The sequence below is a fragment of the Callorhinus ursinus genome, unplaced genomic scaffold (assembly GCF_003265705.2).
Source record: "Callorhinus ursinus isolate GAN/ISIS: 27379988/994484 unplaced genomic scaffold, GSC_fseal_2.0 scaffold4, whole genome shotgun sequence".
Classification (NCBI taxonomy): domain Eukaryota; kingdom Metazoa; phylum Chordata; class Mammalia; order Carnivora; family Otariidae; genus Callorhinus; species Callorhinus ursinus.
Genome location: NW_027397066.1, coordinates 84,451,448 through 84,475,622, shown reverse-complemented (window position 1 = coordinate 84,475,622; position 24,175 = coordinate 84,451,448). Strand labels below are relative to the sequence as shown.

General features: G+C 34.2%; 1 protein-coding gene across 10 annotated transcripts in view; it reads left to right on the top strand.

Moving 5' to 3' along the window:
* The window catches only part of SLC9B1 (solute carrier family 9 member B1), a 66,600-nt gene that overhangs the window by 25,655 nt on the left and 16,770 nt on the right, over positions 1–24,175 (top strand). For 5 of the 10 annotated variants that reach the window (XM_073892045.1, XM_073892046.1, XM_073892043.1 and 2 more), the window contains 3 exons: positions 11,613–11,783; positions 12,958–13,100; positions 14,467–14,594. In XM_073892045.1, coding sequence (XP_073748146.1) covers positions 11,613–11,783; positions 12,958–13,100; positions 14,467–14,594 — 442 coding nt within the window. Of the gene's footprint in view, positions 1–8,089; positions 8,200–11,612; positions 11,784–12,957; positions 13,101–14,466; positions 14,595–24,175 lie in introns of all 10 variants that reach the window. The other 5 variants (XM_073892050.1, XM_073892051.1, XM_073892052.1 and 2 more) reach the window with 3 other exon arrangements.

Below are 24,175 nucleotides of genomic sequence, written 5' to 3'. Positions count from 1 at the left end.
AGAGGGCAAATACCTGCCCCCAAAATTGGACACAGTATGTGGATACAGAGAATCATAACTTATCAGAGTAGAAACCTCTGCAGGAACCAGTACTAGGGTAGGTAAACCTAAATTGTAATTGATAAATTGGCTAGAGACTCAGTGTGGACAAGTCTGGGGGGGGAGGGTAGACCAGTCATGGTGTGGGAAACATACTTTTCTGAGTTTTACCTCCAGGAGCCATCTGGCCGGGGGGGGGGGGTGTGGGGTGGGGAGAGGGAAGTAATTATATGCAGTATACCAGAGCTTTCTACTCTTCTTAAGAATACCTTCCCTAAAGAGAAACTGTTTTATCAGAACCTAACCTATGGGGATTTTATCAGAACCAAACTGACGTGGGAAAGGAGAAATAACCAACACTTGCCCCCTCTATATAACCTCCACTAGCCATCTTATAAAACCTAATGGGGTAGGAAAAAAAAAATACTGAGAGGCACTTGTGAGGTTCACAGCCCAGGAGCACAGGCTCACTAAAGACTGATTCAGAACGCTATAGAAGTCTTCCCCTTCCCCCACAACTTACCACTATATTACCAAAGGTTTTTTACCTAGGATGATATATTCACTTTTAAGCAAAAATATATAAGATGTATTAAAAGGCAAAAAACAAAACAAAACAAATACACAGTTTGAAGAGACAAAGCATCACTAGACCCAGATATTGCAGGAATGTTGGAATTATCAGAATGTGAATTTAAAACAACTATGACTAATATACTTAGGGCTCCAATGGAAAAGTAAACATGTAAGAATGGAAAGGTAATATAAGCAGAGAGAAGAAATGCTAAAGAAATTAAAAAACACTTATTCAAATGAATGTCTTTGATGGATTCATTAATAGACTGTACAGAGCTGATGAAAGAATCTCTTGAGCTTGTGGATCTGTCAATAGGAACTTCCAATGCTGAAAAGTAAGGAGGAAGAAAAGAATGAAAAAAAGGAACAGAATATACAAGAACTGTGGGACAACTATAAAACGTATTGGGAATGGGGCACCTGGGTGGCTCATTCATTAAGCGTCTGCCTTCAGCTCAGGTCATGATCCCAGGGTCCTGGGATCGAGTCCCACATCAGCTCTCTTCTCAGCAGGAAGCCTGCTTCTCCCTCTCCCACTCCCCCTGCTTGTGTTCCTGCTCTCACTATCTCTCTCTCTGTGTCAAATAAATAAATAAAATCTTAAAATAAAAGTAATGGGAATAGCAGAAAAGAAGAGAAAAAGCAGCTAAAGAAATATTTAAAACAATAGTGGTGAGAATTTCCCCCAAATTAATGTCAGACAGAAAACCACAGACCCAGGAAGCTCAGAGAATTCCAAGCAGGATAAATACCAAAAAACAAACAAAAATACTACACCTGAGTATATCATATTCAACCTACAGGAAATCAAAGATTTTTAAAAATCTTGAAAGAAGCCAGAGGAGGAAATAACACTTTACTGATAGGGTAGCAAAGATAAAAATTATATCTGACTTATCTGCAGAAACAATGCAAGCAAAAAGAAAGTGAAGTGAAGTATTTAAAGTGTTGAGACAAAAACAACAACACACCAGCCTAAAATTCTGTACGCTACAAAATCATCATTCAAAAGTTTAGAAGAGGGATTCCCGGGTGGCTCAGTCCGTTAAGTGTCTGATTTTTTTATCTGAGGTCATGATCTCAGGGTTGTGAGATTGAGCCTCACATCAGGCTCCGTGCTGGGCATGGAGCCTGCTTAAGATTCTTTCCCTCTCTCTCTTCCTCTGTCCCTCACCCCCAAATTAAAAAAGAAAAGTGAAGGAGAAAAAGAGTTTCTCAGACCAACAAAAATCAAACCAGTAAATCTGCCTTGCAAAATGTTAGAAGAAGTTCTTCAGAGAGAAAAAAATTATGTAGGTCAGAAACCCAGATTTACATAAAGAAGGAAGAGCATCAGAGAAGGAATAAGTGATGGTAAAACAAGAACATGTTTTTAATATTCTTAAATGATTGAACAGATAACAGTTCACAATAATAGCAAAAATATATTCACTGATTATAGCTAATACATAAGTGAAATGAATGAAAGCAATGATACAAGAAACAGGAAGAAGGAATTAGGAATATTTTGTTTTTATAAGGTACTTGCACTACCCATGAAGTGGTAGTGTTATTTGAAAATGGACTTGGATTAGTTGAAAATGTATATTGCAAACTCTAGGGCAACCCCTAAAAAGAAAATGAAAAGATAAGTATAACTGATATGCTAAGAAAGGAGAGAAAATGGAAGCATATAAAATGATCAGTTAATTGGCACAAAGGGTAAGAAAGAATGGAAGACAAAAAACAGAAACAAAAAATAGGGGCAATAAATAGTGAATAGTAACAAACATGGTGGATATTAATCTAACTATATTGATAGTTAGAGGTCAGTGGTTAAACACACCAATAAAAGACAGATTGTCAGAGTGTATCAAAAAACCTAGACAAACCATGAGAGACTCTAGACCCTAGGAACCAAACTGAGGGTTACAGAAGGGAGGGGGATCGGGGGATGGGGTAACCGGGTGATGGGTATTAAGGAGAGCACATATTGTGATGAGCACTGGGTGTTATACGCAACTAATGAATCGTTGAACACTACATCAAAAACTAATGATGTACTATATGCTGGCTAATTGAATATAATAATTTTTTAAAATTCTAAAAATAAATAAATAAATATTTTTTAAAAACCCTAGAGCCAGATATATGTTCTCTATAAGAAACCACTTTAAATATAAAGACACATGAAAGTGAAGGGATGAACAAAGATATACCATGTAAACACTAAGTAAAAGAAAGATGAAATATTAAGTTCAGACAGCAGACTTCAGAGTAAGGAATATTATCAGGGATAAAGAAAGGTATTACATAATGATAAAGGAGCCAGTTCCCAGGAAGACATGATAATCCCTAATGTGTATATATGTCTGACAACAGACATGTTCCCATGTGTCAATTTACATGAAGCAAAAAATGAAAGAATGGCAAGAAGAAATATGTGAATCCACAATTATAGAGACTTCCAACAGTCTCTCAGAAAAGTGCAGATCCAGCAGGCAGAAAATCAGTAAGGACATAGTTGAACTCAACAACACCATCAATCAATAGGATATAATGAACACTTATAGACTACTTCATCTAACAATAGCATAATATGCATTATTCTCAAGCTCACATGGAACATTCACTAAGGTAGACCAATTCTGTCATACACATACAAAACACCTTAATAAATCTAAAGAATAAAAATTTTACAGTGTATCCCTCAGACCATAAAGGATTTAAACTAAAATTCAAAAGAAAGGCAGCTGGAAAATCCTAAAATACTTGGAGATTAAACAATACATTTCTAAATAATACATGGGAACCTCAAGTGATATTTTAAAATATTTGGAACTAAATGAAAATGAAAATACAACTTATGAAAATTTGTGGGATGCAGTGAAAGGAGTGCTTAGAGGAATATTTATAGCATTGAATGCACATTTTAGAAAAGAACAAAGATCTAAAATCAACCTTCTGAGCTTCCATATTAGGAAATCTGAAAAAGGAGCAGATTAAACCCAAAGTAAACAGAAGAAAAGAAATAGCAAAAATTAGAGCAGCTATCATTGAAATTTTAAAAAATAGCAAAAAATCAATGAAACCAAAAGCTGGTTCTTTTCTAAGATTGATACCCTCTATAAGCCTCTAGCGAGGCTAAGAAAAACATAAAGAAGACATAATCCACTAATATCAGAAATTAAAGAGGGAACATCACTACAGATCCCATGGACCTTAAAAAGATAATAAAGGAATACTGTGAACATCCCTTAGCCCACAAATTTGATAATCGAGAAGAAATGGACCAATTCCTTGAAAAGCACAATCTGCCAAAATATACTCAAGAAGAAATAGACAATCTGAATAGGAATATATCTATTAAATAAATTGAATCAATAATTAATAACCTCCCAAAATAAAAAGCACCAGACCTAAATGGCTTCACTGGTGAATCTTACCAAACATTTAAGAAAGAAATTATACCAATTCTCTACAATCTCATCCCAAAGATAGAAGCAGAGGGATAGTTCCCAAATCATTCTATGAGGTCAGCATTAGCCTCATACCCAAATCAAAGACATTACAAAAAAGAAAACTACAGACCAATATCCCTGATAAACACAGAAGCAGAAATCCTCAACAAAATATTAATGAATCAACAAGTATAAAAAGAATTATACATCCTACATCCATGTGAGATTTATTCTAGGTATGAAAGGTTGGTTCATATTTGAAAATGAATGATTGTAATCCATAACATGAACAGGCTAAAGAAGAAAAATCATATCATAATAATAGGTGCGGGAAAAACATTTGACAAAATCCAACATCCATCATAATTTACAGATAGAGGGAAACTTCCTTAACTTGATAAAAAAAATCAACTAAAAATCTACAGCCACCATCATACTAAATGATGAGAAACTAGAAGCTTTCCCACTAAGATCAGGAATAAGACAAGGATACCCTCTCTCACTACTTCTTTTCAATATTGTACTAGAAGTCCTAGCTAACACAATAAGAAAAGCAAAAACAAAGTATACAGATTGGAAGGAAGAAATAAAACTGCCCTTCCTCATAAATGACCTGATTGTGTAGAAAATTTAAAAAACTACAAGAAAACTCCAGGGACAACAAATAAGCAAGTATAACAAGATTGCAGGATAAAAGGTTAATATACAAAAGTCAGTTATTTTCATATGTACCAACAGTGAACAAATGGAATTTGAAATTAAAAATACATTACAATTTACATTAGTATCCCTAAAAATAAAATACCTAGGTATATATCTAACAAAATATGTACAAGATCTACACGAGGAAAACTGCAAAACTAGTGAAAGAAATCAAAAAAGAACTAAATCAATGCACAGATTTTCCTTGTTCATGGAAGACTCAATATTGTCAAGATGTCAATTCTTTCCAACTTGATCCATAGATTCAACACAACCCCAATCAAAATCCCAACAAGTTACTTTGTGGATGCCCACAGACTCATTCTGAGGTTTATATAGAGGGGCAAAAGACTAAGAAGAGCCAACATAGTATCAAAGGAGAAAAATTAAAAGCTAGAGAACTAACACTACCCAACTACAAGACGTACTGTAAACCTACATATCCTGTGGTCATCATTCACATCAATATAGAAGAGCCTTACAGCAATATGACTTTATTTATCCCTCCTCTGCCCTCTGTGCTAGATTTATATATATTTTCACTTCTACATTCTTATTTTTATTTCTACATTTATATATATATATATGCATATATATATATTCTTCTACATTTGCTTTTAAAAAGTCAAAAGTCTTTTTTTTTAAGTTAAAAAAAGTCTCATATTTGTCCACATATTTACATTCTCTGGTTCTCTCCATTTCTTTCTGGCAATCTGAATTTTCATGTGGAATTCTTTCCCTTCAGTTTAAAAAATTTCTTGTAGTGTTTTTTGTAGTATAAGTCTTCTAGCATTCTTTCAGCTTTTGTCTGAAAGTGTCTCAATTTGGCTTCTTTTTTTAAATTGAGGTATAGTTGACATATAACCTTATATTAGTTTTGGTGCACAATATAATGATTCTATATTTGTATATATTACAAAATGATCACCACAATAAGTCTAGTAAACTTCCATCATCATACATAGAAACCTTTTTTTTCTTGTAATGATAAATTTTAAGATCTACTCTCTTAGCAACTTTCAAATATATAATACAGTATCATTAACTATAGTCACCATGCAGTACATTACATCCCAATAACATATTTATTTTCTAAATGGAAGTTTGTAATTCTGACCCCCTTCACCTGTCTTGCGAACCTCCCATCCCTGCCTCTGGCAACCACCAGTTGTATCTCTGTATCTATAAGCTTGATTTGTAGATTCCATGTATAGGTGAGCATGCAATATTTGTCTTACATTGTCTGACTTATTTCACTTAGCATAATACCTTCAAGGCCCATCCATGTTGTCTCAAATGGCAAGAGCTTTTTCTTTTCCTTTCTTTTCTTTCTTTTTTTTAAGATTTTATTTTTAAGTAATCTCTGCACCCAACATGGGGCTCGAACTCACAATGCCAAGAGATCAAGAGTCACATGCTCCACCAACTGAGCCAGCCAGGCACCCCAAGATTTTTCTTTTTTATGACTGAAAAATGTTCCATTGTATATATATATACCACAATTTATCCGTTCGCCCTTAAATGGATACTTACGTTGTTTCCCTATCTTGGTTATTGTAAATAATGCTGCAGTGAACATGAGGAGGGTGCATATATATTTTTGACTTATTGTTTTTATTTTCTTTGGATAAATACTCAGAAGCAGAATTGTTGGATCGTATGGTATTTCTATTTTCCTTTCTTCTTGAATCAGTTTTGGTAATTTGTATCTTTCTCAGAATTTGTCTATTTTATCTAGTTGTCTAATTTTTTAGCTTGAAGTTGTTTACAGTATTTCCTTTGCATTATTTTAATTTCTCTAAGGTCTAAAGTGATGTTTCCTCTTTAATTCCCGATTTTGGTCATTTGTACCTTCTTTTTCCTTTGTCAGTCTAGCTAAAGACATCTATTTTATTGATCTCAAATAATTAATTTTTATTTCATTGGTTTTCTCTAATGTTTTTGTTTTCTATTTAATAATTTCCCCTTCAATCTTTTTTATTTCATGCATTCTACTTACTTTTGGTTTGATTTACTTCTCTTTTTGTAAGTTGTTAAGGTGGAAATTTTTATTGTCAATTTTAGGTAATTCTTTCTAATATATTTTTTTAAAGATTTTATTTATTTGACAGAGAGAGAGACAGCGAGAGAGGGAACACAAGCAGGGGGAGGGGGGAGGGAGAAGCAGGCTTCCTGCTGAGCAGGGAGCCTGATGTGGGGCTGGATCCCAGGACCCTGGGATCATGACCTGAGCCGAAGGCAGACGCTTAACGGCTGAGCCACCAGGCGCCCCTCTTTCTAATATTTTTAAAGCTATACATTTCCATCTGTGCCCACCACATCCTATTAATATTGATATGCTGTGTTTTCATTTTTATTCACTTTAAGATATGTTCTAAGTCCCCTTATGTTTACTTCTTTGACTCATGATTATTGTTTGCATAATATATCTTTTTCATCTTTTTACTTTCAGCCTATCTGTTTCATCCAAAGTATGTTCCTTGTAGACACCAAATAGTTGGATCTTGCTTTTTTTTTTAAACCCAGTAAGATAATCTTTGCCTTTTGACCATTCACATTACACATAATTACTGATATAGTTGGACTTATGTCTACCATCTTGTTATTTGTTTTCTATAAGTGTCATGTCTTTTGTTTTTCTCTTCATTCTTTACTGCTTCTTTTGTGCTAACCAAATATTGTTGGTGCACTATTTCAATTTCCCTGTTGATTTTTTAGTTATATTTTAGAGGTTTTTAGTTTTAGTGATTTCTCTGTGGATTATAATAATTATCTTCAACTTTTCACAATCTACTTCAATTTAATATTGACTTAATTCCTGTGTTATATAGTAGCTTTGAGCCAATAGACCTCTATATGCTATAGACTCAACAATATTTTGTTATACTTACTGCTCTTAATAATCTTAGCTTTTTTAAATGAATATATATATATACATATATATACAATCTTTTATACCTAGATATTTATTTTGTTATACTTATTGCTCTTAATAATCTTAACTTTTTAAAAATGTATGTGTGTATATATATGTATATATATATGTATACATGCATATATATGTATACATACACACAATCTTCTATACTTAGATATTTATTTACCATTTCCACTGCCTTTTATTGCTTCTTATTGATCCAAATCACCATCTTGTGTCATTTCCTTTCAACTTAAAGCATTTTCTTTAGTATTTCATTAGTGGGGGTGAATTTTTTCTATTTTTGTTTGTCTGGGAATGTATTTCAGCTTCACTTTGAAGAATAGTTTTACTACATATTGAATTCTTGATTGACAGGTTTTTTTCTGCACTTTTTTTTTTTTTTTTTTTTAAGTAGGCTCCGTGCCCAGTGTGGAGCCCGGTGAAGGAATTGAACTCACAACCCTGAGATCAAGACCTGAGCCAAGATCAAGAGTCAGAGGCTCAACTGACTGAGCCACCCAGGTGCCCCCTTTTTTGCACTTTGAAATGTCACTCCACTGCCTTTTGGCTTTTTTTTTTTCTGGTGAAAATGCTGCTGTTAATTGCATTGTTGTTCCCCTGTACATGATGAGACATTTTCTTGATACTTCCAAGATTTTCCTTTTGACTTTTGTTGTTAGCAATTTGATGATGATGATGATGTCTCTAGGTGAGGATCTCTTGTGCTTATTCTACTTGGGATTTGTTGAGCTTCTTACATCTATAAATTAATGTTTTTTATTAACTTTGAGAGGTTTTCAGACACTATATTTTCAAATATGTTTCTGCCCCTTTATATCTTCCTCTTCTCTTCCTGGGACTTCTTTTATGCATATGTTAGTACTCTTGATAGTATCCCATAGGTGTCTGAGGCTCTGTTCATTTTTCTTTATTCCTTTTTTCCTTTAGTTTTTCTAATTAATCTCTATTGATTTATATTCAAGTTCACTGATATTTTCTTTCACAAGCTCAAAAACAGTTGAGCCTCTCTAGTCAACTTTTCATTTCAATTGTTGTACATTTCAATTCCAGATTTCCATTTTTAAATAAATTGTATCTCTTTATTGATATTCTTTATTAAATGACACATTGTTGCATTTTCGTTATGTGAACATATTTAAAATGGATGTTCTGAAAACTTTGTTAATCCAACACCTGGATTCATTTACTCATTGTCTATTGACTGCTTTTTTTTTTCTGAATATGGGTTGTATGTTCTCATTTCTTTGCATGTCTAGTAAGTTTAAGTTGAAAATGAAACATTTTAGTTACACACTATGGCAACTTTGAATTCAGTTATATTTTCTTAAGGTTGTTGTTGTTGTTTGGGTAATTTGCATGTACTTAAATTGGGGGAATCATTCTGACCCATGTTTTGCAGCAGCTGATGTCTCTTAGTTTTTATTTGTTTTTAGCCTGTCTTCCTAAGGGTTTCTCTTTTGTCTGCATAGCTTAATAGTCACCTAATGATTTAGGGGAGACATTGTGTTTAAGCCATTAAGGCTTCTATCCTCTGCCAAGTGATCGGTAGGTGGGTTGAAGAAGGCATTCAAAATTGCTGCTGGTAATCAAGTCTCACATTATTTTTTTTTTTTTTTTTACTTTTTGCCATACTCTCTGGAGTCTTCTCTACACTTGCATACTTTCCCAATCAGCCATAGATATGTGGAGAACTTACCCTCAACCTTTCTGAATCTGTCATATCTAAGATCTCCCAGTTAAATTTTTAGCTTATCTGTTACTCATATCAACTTGAATTGCAACCTCAAACTAGCACCACTGCATGTTTTTTTCTGCTAATTCTGAAACCAATCTGCCATTTTTAGCCAGCAAAGTCAGGGTTTTCTCCCTCCACTCCATATCAAATCTGCTCCACCTCCTCTGGCAACAAAGCAGCTTGTTTTTAATCTAGGTCCATGATGGTAAAACTAAAGTTTTCCCCAAATGAAGTAAGTGAGGGAAAACGGGGGGAGGAGTAATAGCAATCCCAGGCAGGAAGGCCTCAGACTTTCACCAGTCCTACCCAAAACCCTGGGGTTTTTTTTTTTTTTTTTGGAATAAATGCTTCTCTCAGGGAAGTACAAATCAAAACCACAATGAGATACTACCTCACACCTGTCAGAATGTCTAAAATTAACAACACACAAGAAACAAGAGGTGTTGACGAGGAAGCAGAGAAGGAGAATACTCTTGCACTGTTGATGGAAATGCAAAACTGGTGCATCCACTCTGGAAAACAGTATGGAGGTTCCTCAAAAAGTTGAAAATAGAACTACCCTACAATCCAGCAATTACATTACTAAGTATTTACCCAAAGAATACAAAAATACAGGTTCGAAGGGGTACATGCACCCTAATGTTTACAGCAGCATTATCAACAATAGCCAAACTATGGAGAGAGCCCAATGTCCATCAACTGATGAATGGATAAGGAAGATGTGATATATATGTGATATATATGTATATATCACATCTTCCATATATATATAATTATATATATATAAAATTAATCAGCCATCAAAAAGAATGAAATCTTGCCATTTGCAATGACATGGATGGAGCTTCAGTGTATTATGCTAAGCAAAATAAATCAGTCAGAGAAAGACAAATACCATATGATTTCACTCATATGTGAAATTTAAGAAACAAAAGCTACTCTAAGATATAAAATGAAGTAAATCTCATAATATTACCATAATATTTTTATTTTTTTTGAAGATTTTATTTATTTGAGAGACAGAGAATGAGAGACAGAGAGCACGAGAGGGAGGAGGGTCAGAGGGAGAAGCAGACTCCCTGCTGAGCAGGGAGTCCAATGCAGGACTTAATCCCGGGACTCCAGGATCATGACCTGAGCCGAAGGCAGTCGCTTAACCAACTGAGCTACCCAGGAGCCCTACCATAACATTTTTAAAATGTCTTATATTATGAGAATAGTTTAGCACTTTAAAGGACTCACATATACTTTTAAATATTTTTTTAAAATAATAATACTTTGGCTCTTCCCCTAAGCGGACTGAGGTGACGTCAGAAAATGTTTCGCTATTCACCTGACCCAGAAAACCCTACAAAATCATGCAAATCAAGAGATTCAAATCTGCGTATTCACTTTAAGAACACATGTGAAACTTCCCAGGCCATCAAGGGTATGCATATCCGAAAAGCCTCCAAGTATCTGAAAGACATCACTTTGCAGAAGCAGTGTGTGCCATTCAATTGCTACAGTGGTGGTGTGCCCAGGCCAAACAGTGGGGCTGGACACAGGGTTGGTGGCCCAAGAAGAGTGCTGAATTTTTACTGCACATGCTTAAAAATTCAGAGAGTAATGCTGAACTTAAGGGTTTAGATGTTGATTCTCTGGTCATTGAGAACATCCAGGTGAACAAAGCCCCCAAGATACAGCACAGAATTTATAGGGCTCAAGGTTGGATTAACCCAAACATGAGCTCCCCCTGCCACATTGAGATGATCCTTACTGAAAAAGAGCTGATTGTTCCTAAACCAGAAGAGGAGGTTGCACAGAAGAAAAAGATATCCCAGAAGAAACTGAAGAAACAAAAACTTATGGTCCAGGAGAAATTCTCCATAGAATAAATGCAAATAAAAATAAAAAAAGAATGTTGGTTGTCTTTTATTATTAAACATATTTCAAGTATCCTCAAAAAACTAATAATACTTTGTTAAAAACTTGTCCCATAAATTCATAGGGACTTTGGAATATATGTTAAACAGATATTTCTTCAATTATACTAGCAAGCAAAATTAGTCTATGCCATGTATTATTCATTATACAGGACTATTAATATGATATTTGATAAAATAGAATTCATCTTTTGTATATATATATCTATGTCTATGTAGATATATAGATATATGGTTTTTTTTTTATATTTCAGGAGTTGCATTTTTTATGGTATGGTGTGTAGTCTGGTCATTCTCAGGCCCTGAAGTTCTCCCAGGTGGAAATTTATTTGGACTATTAATTATCTTTTATAGTGCCATTATTGGGGGGAAACTTTTGGAATTCATTAGAATACCTTCAGTGCCTCAAATTCCACCTCTTCTTGGTAAGTGTACAGTTAGCTCTTATTTTTTTTTTTGTAATTAACTATACATAAATTATGAACATACTCTAGTCAGAATAGATATAATTTAGAAATATTTCAATGTAATATGATCTTTATGTATGTATTTACTGTATATGTATGCATATAGCTCATTTATAGAACTATTTATTCTTTCTACACATGAGCACAGTTTTTTTCAGAAATATATTTTTGAAATAATTTAAATATATTCAATATATGATTCCTGTTGCTTTATTGTTTAATAGGACATTTTTTAGTTAATTTTAAATATATTGTAGAAAAGACTGAATTTTTCTATAGATAACCTAACTCAAATATAATTGTAAGATTCAAATACTATAGTGATTAGGGCATAAGAAGGTTTTATGGTTTTTGAGTAAGCTATTTGAGTAAGCTATATTCATAGATGCATTATCTGCCTAACTAGTATTATATCCTATTTCTTCATTACCATTATTAAATAACTCTCCATCTGGACAGAGGGAAATTAGTGGAAGAACTTCTATTAGCGGTGTCTCATATCTTCTAAGTATTCAATACACCCAAATATTCAGTACACTGTCATTAGAGATAATCACTCCATCCTACTGCTAATACCCTTTCTATGTCCACAACACCCTTTCAGCACCTGCTAAGTATTTATTGAATCTTCTTTTTCTCCAAAACTTCCACTCTTGTCCTAGCTTAGGCTATTCGTTTTCCAACTCTTCCGTGGACTATGGCAGAGCCTTCTAATTGTTCTCTCCTCCAGTTTTATGTCTATCTAATTCATCAAGACCATCACAGAAAATACAAGACTCATTTTGTCACTTCCTCATAAAACTTCCATATGGTGCATTACTCTGCCAAAGCAGTGGGAATGGAGGCTGCAGGGGGGTTAGCTTTATATTATCTGGCCCCTCCTGCCCATTCTCCCACTCCCATCCGTGCCCTTTATGTTCCAACAATACTGAATTATTTGTTGTAGCCTTTTGAGATATGTCATTTCTTAACTCCGTTCCTTTACTTATGCTGCCTCCTCTATTTGTATGTAAGCTACCCTTCACCGAAGCAATGAGACGTAGTGTGTTTGAAGAAGGGAAATTAAACATTTCTCTTTCCTAACTTAGAAAAATGAGCTGAATCAGACATGCCTTATTTTCTTTCTTTTAAGGGATGTTACTGGCTGGTTTTACTGTCAGGAATGTTCCATTCCTCAGTAATTACATCCATATTAATAACACATGGTCTTCAACTTTAAGAAACACTGCCCTTACTGTTATCCTAATACAAGCTGGGCTTGGACTCGATCCACAGGTAGATTTCTAATTATATCTCAAAAAAAATATTTTAAATATTAGAGGCTGGTAAAAAAGGAAAAGAGACAGAATTTTTATTATAGCTGTTCCAAGTGAAGCCTGTAAGCAAAACTAAGATAGAGAAAAGGGTTTTGCAGAAATACTGGCATCTTATAATTTCTACTTCTGGTCACCATTATTACTGATATGAAGAGAATTATTATGATGTAAGATCTCTATTAGAGATCATCTTTAATCATGTGAGATCTTTATTAGAGCTCATCTTTAATTATGTGCATAGAGATACATGTCCCTTGTACAGCATTTGTATTATTTCGGAGCTGCAGCTTTTCTATGGAGAACGATTTACTTTTCAGTTAATAAAGGATAAGGTGCGCTGCTAAACTGTTTTTGCTTTTCTTTTGTTTTGTTTTTCAGAGGGGTTAAGAATTTTGGTAATATTTTTGTTTTGTGACATTTTACACCCCACAGAAGTATGTGCCTGATTACCTTTGCATTATTGTAGAAGCTAATCTTTTTAAATATTTCTTAGAATGCTAATATCTAGGAATCATAAATCTATTTGGGTTTTAAAAAGATGACTCTTCATGAGTATAACAGTACTCAAACAGCAAATAGATGAGTGTAGTGGAAATATGACAAGAGAATAAAGACAGGGGCACCTGGGCGGCTCAGTCTGTTAAGAATCTGCCTTCCGCTCAGGTCATGATCCCAGGGTCTTGGGATGGAGCCCCCACTTCAGGCTCTCTGCTCAGCAGGGAGTCTGCTTCTCCTGCTCCCTCTGCAGCTCCGCCCTGCTTCTGCGCTCACTCTCTCTCTCTCTCTGTCAAGTAAATTTAAAAATCTTTCTAAAAAACAGCATAAAGACAGTGATAATTTATTATATTCTCCAGTAGAAAAATCAAACCAATGAGAAAATTTTAAAGTTCTCCTTTTTAGTGGTTATGCTGTCTTTAAGTGATTTTCTCTTTTGGCACATTGATATTTTCTATTATAATTATTAAATTGATGAAACAAGTCATTTCTAAAAGTTAACTGATGGAAATAAACCTATAGGTTACTTTCATTATACTATTTACAAGGAAGACTAAGAAGGTAGAAATAGTTATTTAATTACAGACAAATGGGTCTTTTAAAATAATTTAAATACAACAATGTTTTATAAAATGTGAAATAGTTTCTAATTACAATCTGACATATAAAATGAGGTGCATTAGCATTTCAAGCCCAGTGGAATAATCTGGAAGATTTAGCTTAGTAAAATCTAATTAATCAAAAAAGACTATATATTTCAGAATTTACTTAAATAATTTTCTTGTTGGCCATTATAAGTTTGTCTAAATGTGATTATTTTTATATTTCAGGCTTTGAGGCATATGAAGAGAGTTTGTTTAAGGTTGGCTATTGGTCCATGCCTCATGGAGGCATGTTCAACTGCTGTTGTTTCCCACTTCCTTATGAATTTTCCCTGGCAATGGGGATTTCTGTTGGGGTAACTTTTTCTTATTTTCTCTACAAAATTTCCAGTTAAGGATGCTGGGTTTAAAATTACCGAAATAATCAGAATATTATATAGACAAATTTTTCATTAAAATTATTTTCACAGTGGTAGAAAACCTTGAAAATTGGTTGGTCAGAAGCAGAGCCATGTCCTTAATCTACCATATCATTAACAAACATGCATAGTCCCTAAATGTTTAGGGCAAGATAATTCACTTGATCAATTTATTCCTTCTCTCCTATATGATAATCTATTTCTACTCTTTAACCCATTCAGTGGCCTTTTCCTTATACATTGTATGTACATATTATATACATATATGAGAGAGATTTTGTATAGATATAGATATTGTAACAAAAATACTCTTTCCCTATATCCAATGTCCCATCTATTTTCCCACTATCCATTTCCCTTCATGTCCCAATTCCTCAGAATAATAGTCTATAATCACCCTCTCTAGATCCTGAACTCATTTTAATTTTTCAATGCATTTACCTTTTGCCTCTACTTATCCATTCAAATGTATAGTAAAGTTCACCCATTACATACTTACTGCCAAATGCAATGGATTCTTTAAAATTAATTATTATTATAAAAGTAATACCCATGTGCATTTTACTTTTGCAAAATTAGAACTTTACAGACAAAAGGAAAAAGCCTTTTAACCATGCCTTCAAATCCTAGTGCCCATGCCCCTACCCAAAGTAACAACTTTTATGAGTTTTATGTTACCATTCTAGACCTGTAAAATTAACATTCCATATGATTTATATGAAAATAGGTAAAATAATGCTCTGTTTTCCAGGGATATATCTACTGTATACATACATATTATATAAATCGTATCAAAGAATGTATCACTTTCTTTGCAATTTTCTCCTTTTTATAATCTGGAGATTATACACCTTAAAAAATGTAGTTCATTTGTTTAATTTTTGTATAGTGTTACATTTTATGATAAGACCAGATTTTATTTACAGTGTTACAAATACATTTTATTTGTCTCATTTTGCACAAATATGAGTTTTTCTAGAATAGTGACCTAGGTTATGTGCATTTTCAGTTTTGATGATACTATCAAAATGCCTTCAACACATACCAATTTGCCCGATCACCCGCAGAGTTGAAAATAACTGTTATTCTCTCACATCCTTGCAAATTCTTGATATTACCAAACTTTTATGATTTCTTCCAATCTGGTAAATGAAAAATGATATTTCATTGTTGTTTTAATATGCATTTATGTGTTTATCAATGAGCTTGGGTATTTTTATCCTAACCTTTTAATAACCTTTTTCTATTTTTCTGTTATTCTTTTCTTTCTTATTATTTCAATGTTTTGTTACAAGTGTGCAGATATCTCATCCTAGTACACCACTAGGTATCTGACTGTGCTTATGGTGCCTTTCTTTTGATCTAAAAAGGGTATTTTATTATTTCCAACAGATAGAAGAGCAAATACAGAAAACCATTCCTTGACCTTGAAAATCAAAAAGAAAAATGAGGGCATGGGAGGCAGAGTGTAACTGCTTTTGCTATACCAAAGCGTTTTTTAATGTAATCGAATTTATCAAAATTTCTGTTTCTGCTTAATGTCTTTCTGTGTGTCATTCAAAAGGTCCTTTTTAACCTATGATCACAAATATATTTTTTATATTTTATACTCATTATGTTTAAGTTAATTTTTAAAAATTCTTTTAAAATAGCTAGAGTTTATTACATGTGAGGATCTAGCTGCATTCTTTTTTTAATTTTTTATTAACATATAATATATTATTTGTTTCAGGGGTACAGGTCTGTGCTTCATCAGTCTTGCACAATTCACAGCGCTCACCATAGCACATACCCTCCCCAGTGTCCATCACCCAGCCACCTCATCCCTCCCACCCCCCTCCACTCCAGCAACCCTCAGTTTGTTTCCTGAGATTAAGAGTCTCTTATGGTTTGTCTCCCTCTCTGATTTCATCTTGTTTTATTTTTCCTTCCCTTCCCCTATGATCCTCTGTCTTGTTTCTCAAAATCCGCATATCAGTGAGATGATATGATACTTATCTTTCTCTGATTGACTTATTTCCCCTAGCATAATACCCTCTAGCTCCATCCACGGTTGCAAATGGCAAGATTTCATTTTTTATGGCTGCATAATATTCCATTGTATATATATATACACCACATCTTCTTTATCCATTCCTCTGTTGATGGACATCTAGGCTCTTTCCATAGTTTGACTATTGTGGACATTACTGCTATAAACCTGGGGGTGCACATACCCCTTTAGATCACTACATTTGTATCTTTGGGGCAAATACCCAGTAGTGCAATTGTGGATCATAGGATAGCTTTATTTTTGACTTTTTGAGGAACCTCCATACTGCTTTCCAGAGTGGCTGCACCAGCTTGCATCACCAGTGTAGAAAGGTTCCCCTTTTTCTGCATCCTCACCATCTGTCGTTTCCTGACTTATTAACTTTAGCCATTCTGACTGGTGTGTGGTGGTATCTCACTAAGGTTTTGATTTGTATTTTCCTGATGCCAAGTGATGGTTGAGCACTTTTTCATGTGTCTGTTAGCCATTTGGATGTCTTCTTTGCAGAAATGTCTGTTCATATCTTCTGCCCATTTCTTGATGGGATTAGTTGTTCTTTGGGTGTTGAGTTTGATAAGTTCTTTATAGATTTTGGATGCTAGCCCTTTATCTGATATGTCATTTGCAAATATCTTCTCCCATTCTGTAAGTTGTCTTTTGGTTTTGTTGACTGTTTCCTTTGCTGTGCAGAAGCTTTTTATCTTGATGAATTCCCAATAGTTCATTTTTGCCCTTGCTTCCCTTGCCTTTGGCCATGTTTCTAGGAAGAAGTTGCTGTGGCTGAGGTCGAAGAGGTTGCTGCCTGTGTTATCCTCAAGGTTTTTGATGGATTCTTGTCTCACATTTAGGTCTTTCATCCATTTTGAGTCTATTTTTGTGTGTGGTGTAAGGAAATGGTCCAGTGTCATTCTTCTGCACGTGGCTGTCCAATTTTCCCAACACCATCTGTTGAAGAGACTGTCTTTTTTCCACTGGACATTCTTTCCTGCTTTGTCAAAGATTAGTTGACCATAGATTTGAGGGTCCATTTTGGGGCTCTCTATTCTGTTCCATTGATCTATGTGCCTGTTTTTGTGCCAGTACCATACTGTCTTGATGATGACAGCTTTGTAATAGAGCTTGAAGTCTGGAATTGTAAATGCCACCAGCTTTGCTTTTCTTTTTCAACATTCCTCTGGCTATTCAGGGTCTTTTCTGGTTCCAAACAAATTTTAGGATTATTTGTTCCATTTCTTTGAAAAAACTTGATGGTATTTTGATAGGGATTGCATTAAATGTGTAGATTGCTCTAGGTAGCATTGACATCTTCACAATATTTGTTCTTTCAATCTATGAGCATGGAACTCTCCATTTCTTTGTGTCTTCTTCAATTTCTTTCATGAGTATTCTATAGTTTTCTGAGTACAGACTCTTTCCCTCTTTGGTTAGATTTATTCCTAGGTATCTTATGGTTTTGGGTGCAATTGTAAATGGGATCGACTCCTTAATTTCTCTTTCTTCTGTCTTGTTGTTGGTGTATAGAAATGCCACTGATTTCTGTGCATTGATTTTACATCCTGCCACTTTACTGAATTCCTGTTCTAACAGTTTTGGGGTGGAGTCTTTTGGGTTTTCCACATAAAGTATCATATCATCTTCAAAGAGTGAAAATTTGACTTCTTCTTTGCCAGTTCGAATGCCTTTTATTTCTTTCTGTTGTCTGATTGCTGAGGTTAGGACTTCTAGTACTATGTTGAATAGCAGTGGTGATAGTGGACATCCCTGCCATGTTCCTGACCATAGAGGGAAAGCTCTCACTTTTTCCCCATTGAGTATGATATTCGCTGTGGGTGTTTCATAGATGGATTTTATGATATTGAGGTATGTACCCTCTATCCCTACACTGTGAAGAGTTTTAATCAAGAAAGGATTGGATCTAGCTACATTCTTTTCCACATGAATAGGTAGTTGTCTCAACACCATTTATAGAAAACTTCTTTCTGGTCCCCATTGATTTGAAATGTTGATTTTATCATGTAACAAATCCCATAGATTTGTTTTATACTTTGTGTTCTATTTTATTCCAATCTATTTTCTGTATTTCTATGTCACTATTCTAGGGTTTTAACTATTTTGCCTTTACAAAAACAGTATCTTCTTGTTTACATTGACTTGGTTTTTCATTCTAAGCTCTTATTCTCCCAAATGAATTTTAGAATCAGCTAGTCAAATTCAATGAAAAATCCTGAGAATATTTTAATTGGCTAGCAACAAATTAATAAATTAATTTGGAGGAGAGGTGGCACCGTCATAATATTGAGACATCTCCCCAATTATTTAGGTGTTATCTTAAGTTCTACAGTGTTTATAATTTTTAGAAAGATCTAGATTATCTTCATAGTTTTGTTCTTAGGTATTTTGTGTTTTTTATTGATAGATTTTTTTCATAACATTTTCTAATTAGTTTTTGCAGATATATAAGAAAGCTACTGATTTTTTTAAAATAAATTTTATTGTGGTACAGTTCATATACAATAGAATGAGCACCCGTTTTTTAGTGAACATTTCAATGAGTTTTGACAAATTTATATACCCATGTAACCATCAGCACAATTGAGATGCCAAATATTTTCATTACCCCTCCACAAACTCTCTTGACCCCCCTCAGTCAATTCCACATGGGCCCCAGGCAACCCACAATCTATTTTCTGTCACAGTGGGTTCAATTTTTTTTAGAGTTTTAAATAAATGCAATTATACGTACTCTTTTGTTTCTGGCTTCATTTGGTCAGCAAGTTGTTTTTGAGATGCATCCATATTATGCATTCCATTATATTGCAGAGTAGTATTTCATTGTATGAATATGCCACCAACTTCATTCACTTGTTGATGGATATTTAGATTGTTTCCAGTTCAGCCATTACAAATAAAGCTACTATGAACTTTTGCATTCAAGTCTTTGTGTAGACAATTGTTTTCATTTCTTAGGGAAATACCTAAGAGTAGATTTCCTGGATCATATAGTAAGATAATGTTTAATTTTATTTAAAAAATGGGGCTCCTGGCTGGCTCAGTCAGTAGAGCATGCAACTCTTAATTTCAGGGTTGTGAGTTGTGAGCAGGGTTGTGAGCCCCACGTAGAGATTACTTATAATAAAAATCTTTAAAAGAATAAAAATAAATAATAGTGCCAAACACTTTTCCAAAGTATTGGAGTATATTCCCACCAACAATGTATAAAATTCTAGGCCATCCACATCCTCTACAATACTTGGTAGTGTCTGTCTACTTAATTTTACCATTTTTTAGTGGATGTGTAATGGTATAAAGTTGTGGCTTTAGGCAAGGGAAACAAAAGCAAAAGTAAACTATTGGGACTTCATCAAGATAAAAAGCTTCTGCACAGCAAAGGAAACAATCAACAAAACTAAAAGGCAACCTCTGGAATGGGAGAAGATACTGGCAAATGACATATCTGATAAAGGATTGGTATCCAAAATATATAAAGAACTTATATAACTCAATACCCAAAAAAACAACTAATCCAGTTAAAAAATGGGCAGAAGACATGAATAGACATTTTTCCAAAGAAGACATACAGATGGCTAACAGACAGATGAAAAGATGCTTAACATCACTTATAATGAGGGACATGCAAATCAAAACCACAATGAGATATCACCTCCCACCTGTCAGAATGGCTAAAATTAACAAATTAACAGGAAACAACAGACGTTGGCGAGGATACAGAGAAGAGGGAACCCTCTTACACTGTGGGTGGGAATGCAAACTGGTGCAGGCACTCTGGAAAACAGTATGGAGTTTCCTCAAAAAGTTAAAAATAGAACTGCCCAATCCAGCAGTGCATTACTAGGTATTTACCCAAAGGATAAAAAAATACTGATTCAAAGGAATACATGCATCCCAATGTTTATAGCAGCATTGTCAACAATAGCCATATTATGGAAAGAGGCCAGGTGTCCATCAGCTGATGAATGGATAAAGAAAATGTGGTATATATATATGTATGTAAACTCTCTAGCTCTATCCGTGTTGTTGCAAATGGCAAGATTTCATTCCTTTTTATGGCTGAACAATATTCTCTTATATATATGCTCACCCCACATCTTCTTTATCCATTCATCAGCTGATGGACATTTGGACTGCTTGCACTTCATTTTGGATATATTTTATTGCTATGTCTTCAAGTTCATTGATCTTTTTTCTTCAGTGTTCCACCTTCTCTCAATACTATCCAGTGAATTTTTTTTAAATTTAGATATTGCATTTTTTTTGTTGTAAGCCATCATATATTTCTTTCCAACTTTATTGAGATATAATTCACATACAACATTTTGTGAGTTTAAGATATACAATGTGTTGATTTGATACACTTATATATTGCAAAATGATTACCAATGTAGCATTAGTTAATGCCTCCATCTTGTCCCATAATTACTTTTTTGTATGTGTGTGGTGAGAACATTTAAGACCATCTCTCTTATCAACTTTCAAGTATATAATACAGTACCATTAACTATAATCACTAGGCTGTACATTAGATCTCCAAAATTTACTCATCTTATAATTGGAAGTTCATACTCTATTGACCAACATTTCCCCATTTCTCCCACCCCCCTCCAGACCCTAGTAACCACCATTTTACTCTATTTCTATGAGTTCAGCCTTTTTAGATTCTACACTTAAGTGAGATCATACAGTATTTGTCTTTCTCTATCTGACTTATTTCACTTAGCATAATGCCCTAAAGGTCCATCCATGTTGTTGCAAATGGCAGCACTTCTTTCTTTCTTATGGCTGAATAATATTCCATTGCATACATGAGAGTGTGCGCACGTGTGTGTGTGTGTGTAACCACACACACACACACACACACACACACACATATATACCACACACACATGCAACTTCTTTATCTACTCATCCATTGGCAGATACTCAGGTTGTTTCCATCAGATACTGCCATTTTTTACTTCCAAAAGTTCTCTTGGTTCTTTATTCTGTCTTCCACTTTTTTTCCCCATTATATTCATGTTTTCCTTTAGAATCTTAAGGAACATATTTATATGTAACATATTTATAACAGCTGTGTTAACATATTGATCTATCATATCCTTCATTGCTGTCATTTGTGGATCTGTGTTCTAGTAACTGATTTTCCCCCCAGTTATAGGTTACATTATCCTGCCCCTTCATATCTCTAGTAATCAGATGCTGGATTTTGTAAGTTTTACATTGTTGAAATCTGGATTTTGTTATTTTTCTTTAGAGTGTTAGACTTTGTCCTGGAAGGCAGTTTTAAATTATGTGTGAATTCGTTGATTCTTTCAAGTCTCATTTTTAAGATCTTTTAGGGATTACCTAGAGTAGCCTTACTGTAGGACTAATTTAGTTCCCTTCTAAGATGTGGTCCTTCTGAGTCTCTACTGAATGCTTTATGTATTTGATGAAGTATCTCCACTCTAGTTGGTGGGAACCCAAAGGTTTTCCCAGCCTTCTGTGAGCTCTGGAAATTATTTATCTTACTGCTTCTAGGTAATCTTTCTCTAGGTGTTGTACTTGTCCAGATTTATGGGGTTTTACTCTATGCCCTTCCTCATTGGTGTTCAACCAAAGACACAGGGAGTCCTTCATGCAAATTTCTGGAACTTTTGTCTTTCCCTCCTTCAGGTACTCTGCTCTGAAAATTTTAGCTGCCTTGGCTTTCCAGACTCTTTTCTCCTCAACTCAGCAAGATGTTGGGCTTTGTTTGGTTTTCCTCCACCACAGCCTTGAAATTGCTCCCAAGCAGAAAACCTGGGCAATGGTGAGGTTTAATTCATTTCCCTTTTCTCATTTTAAATAGTCTTGTACTGTCTGTTGTCCAATGTCTGAAAATAGTTGTTATTTTTTTGTCTGGTTTTCTAGGTCCTTTCAGTAGGAGGGTAATTGCAGAACCTATATTCTTTTACAGCAGTAAGCAGATGTCCTACTTCTGATTTTTAAAGGTTGATTTAATATATAACCACCTTGCTGAATGTTCATATCAGTACTTTTATTAGTTCTTATATGAACATCCTGTCTTCAAATAATTAAACTTCTGTCACTTCCTTTACCAGTGTTTGTGCTGTTATTTCTATTTTATTGTGTTCAATTGAATATCACATCAATGTGAATATTAGTAATGAAAAAAAGAGATGTTTCTATTTTTTTACTAATTTTACTGAGAATTCTTCTAATACTTTGTCGTTAATATGATGTTTACTATAGGGTGGTAGTAGATGCTCTTTATTAGGTTAAAGAAAGTTTCCTATATTTCTTGTTTGTCAAGAGTTTGCCTCTTAATAAAAAAATTATCATTTTTTCCTTTCAATCTTGATAATGTTATGAATTATACTGACAGTGTCATAATGCAGAACCATCCATGCATTCACCTACTTGGTCAGCATTTTTATTCTTTTAACAAACTGATATATTCAATTTGCTCATATTTAGGAACATAAATGAAATTGAACTGTGGCTTATTTTCTTACACTATCTTTGCCTTATTTTATTTTTATTTTTCCTTCCTCCAACCCCCACCTAACTTTGCCTTATTTAATATCATGTTATTATTTTGCTATGACTGCCTCAAACCCCTTCATGATGATATCATCTAACATTTTATTGCAAGTTAAATAACAATATAAATTTTCTTTTCTTCCATCTTAGTTTTCTTTCTTTCTTTCTTTCTTTCTTCCTTCCTTTCTTTCTTTCTCTCTTTCTTTTTCTTTCTTTCTTTCCTTTTAAAATAAAGGTAAGTATAGAAGTTACTAAGATTTTTTATTATCCTTAATTTGTATTTCTGTTGCAGCAACTCCTAGATTCATTTTTCCTCCCATTTAAGTACTTTCACCAAAATTATTGTTTGTTTGTTTAAAGATTTTATTTATTTATTTGACAAAGAGAGAGAGAGAAAGAGAGGGAGAGAGAGCACAAGCAGGGGCAGCTGCAGAGGGAGAGGGAGAAGCAGACTCCCAACTGAGCAGGGAGCCCGACGATGCAAAGCCCAATCCTAGGACTCAAGATCATGACCCAGCCGAAGACAGATGCTGAACCAACTGAGCCACCCAGGTGCCCCCAACAAAATTATTGTTAATGTGGGTCTTTGTGTGACAAATCTTTTGAAGCCTTCTATGCTTTTGAATATTTTCACAAAATTATGAAACCTTCATATGTGAATGACTGTTGGGCTGATTTTAAAATGTCCAAAATGGGAGCACCTGGCTGGCTCAGTTGGTAGAACATGTGACTCTTGATCTTGGTGTTGTGAGTTCAAGCCCCATGCTGGGCGTAGAGATTGTTTAAAAAAATAAAAATTTTAGGGGGGGGGAGAAAGAAAGAAGGAAGGAAAGAAAGAAAGAAAGAAAGAAAGAAAAAGAAAGAAAGAAAGAGAGAGAGAGAAAGAAAGAAAGAAAGAAAGAAAGAAAGAAAGAAAGAAAGAAAGAAAGAAAGAAAGAAAAGAAAG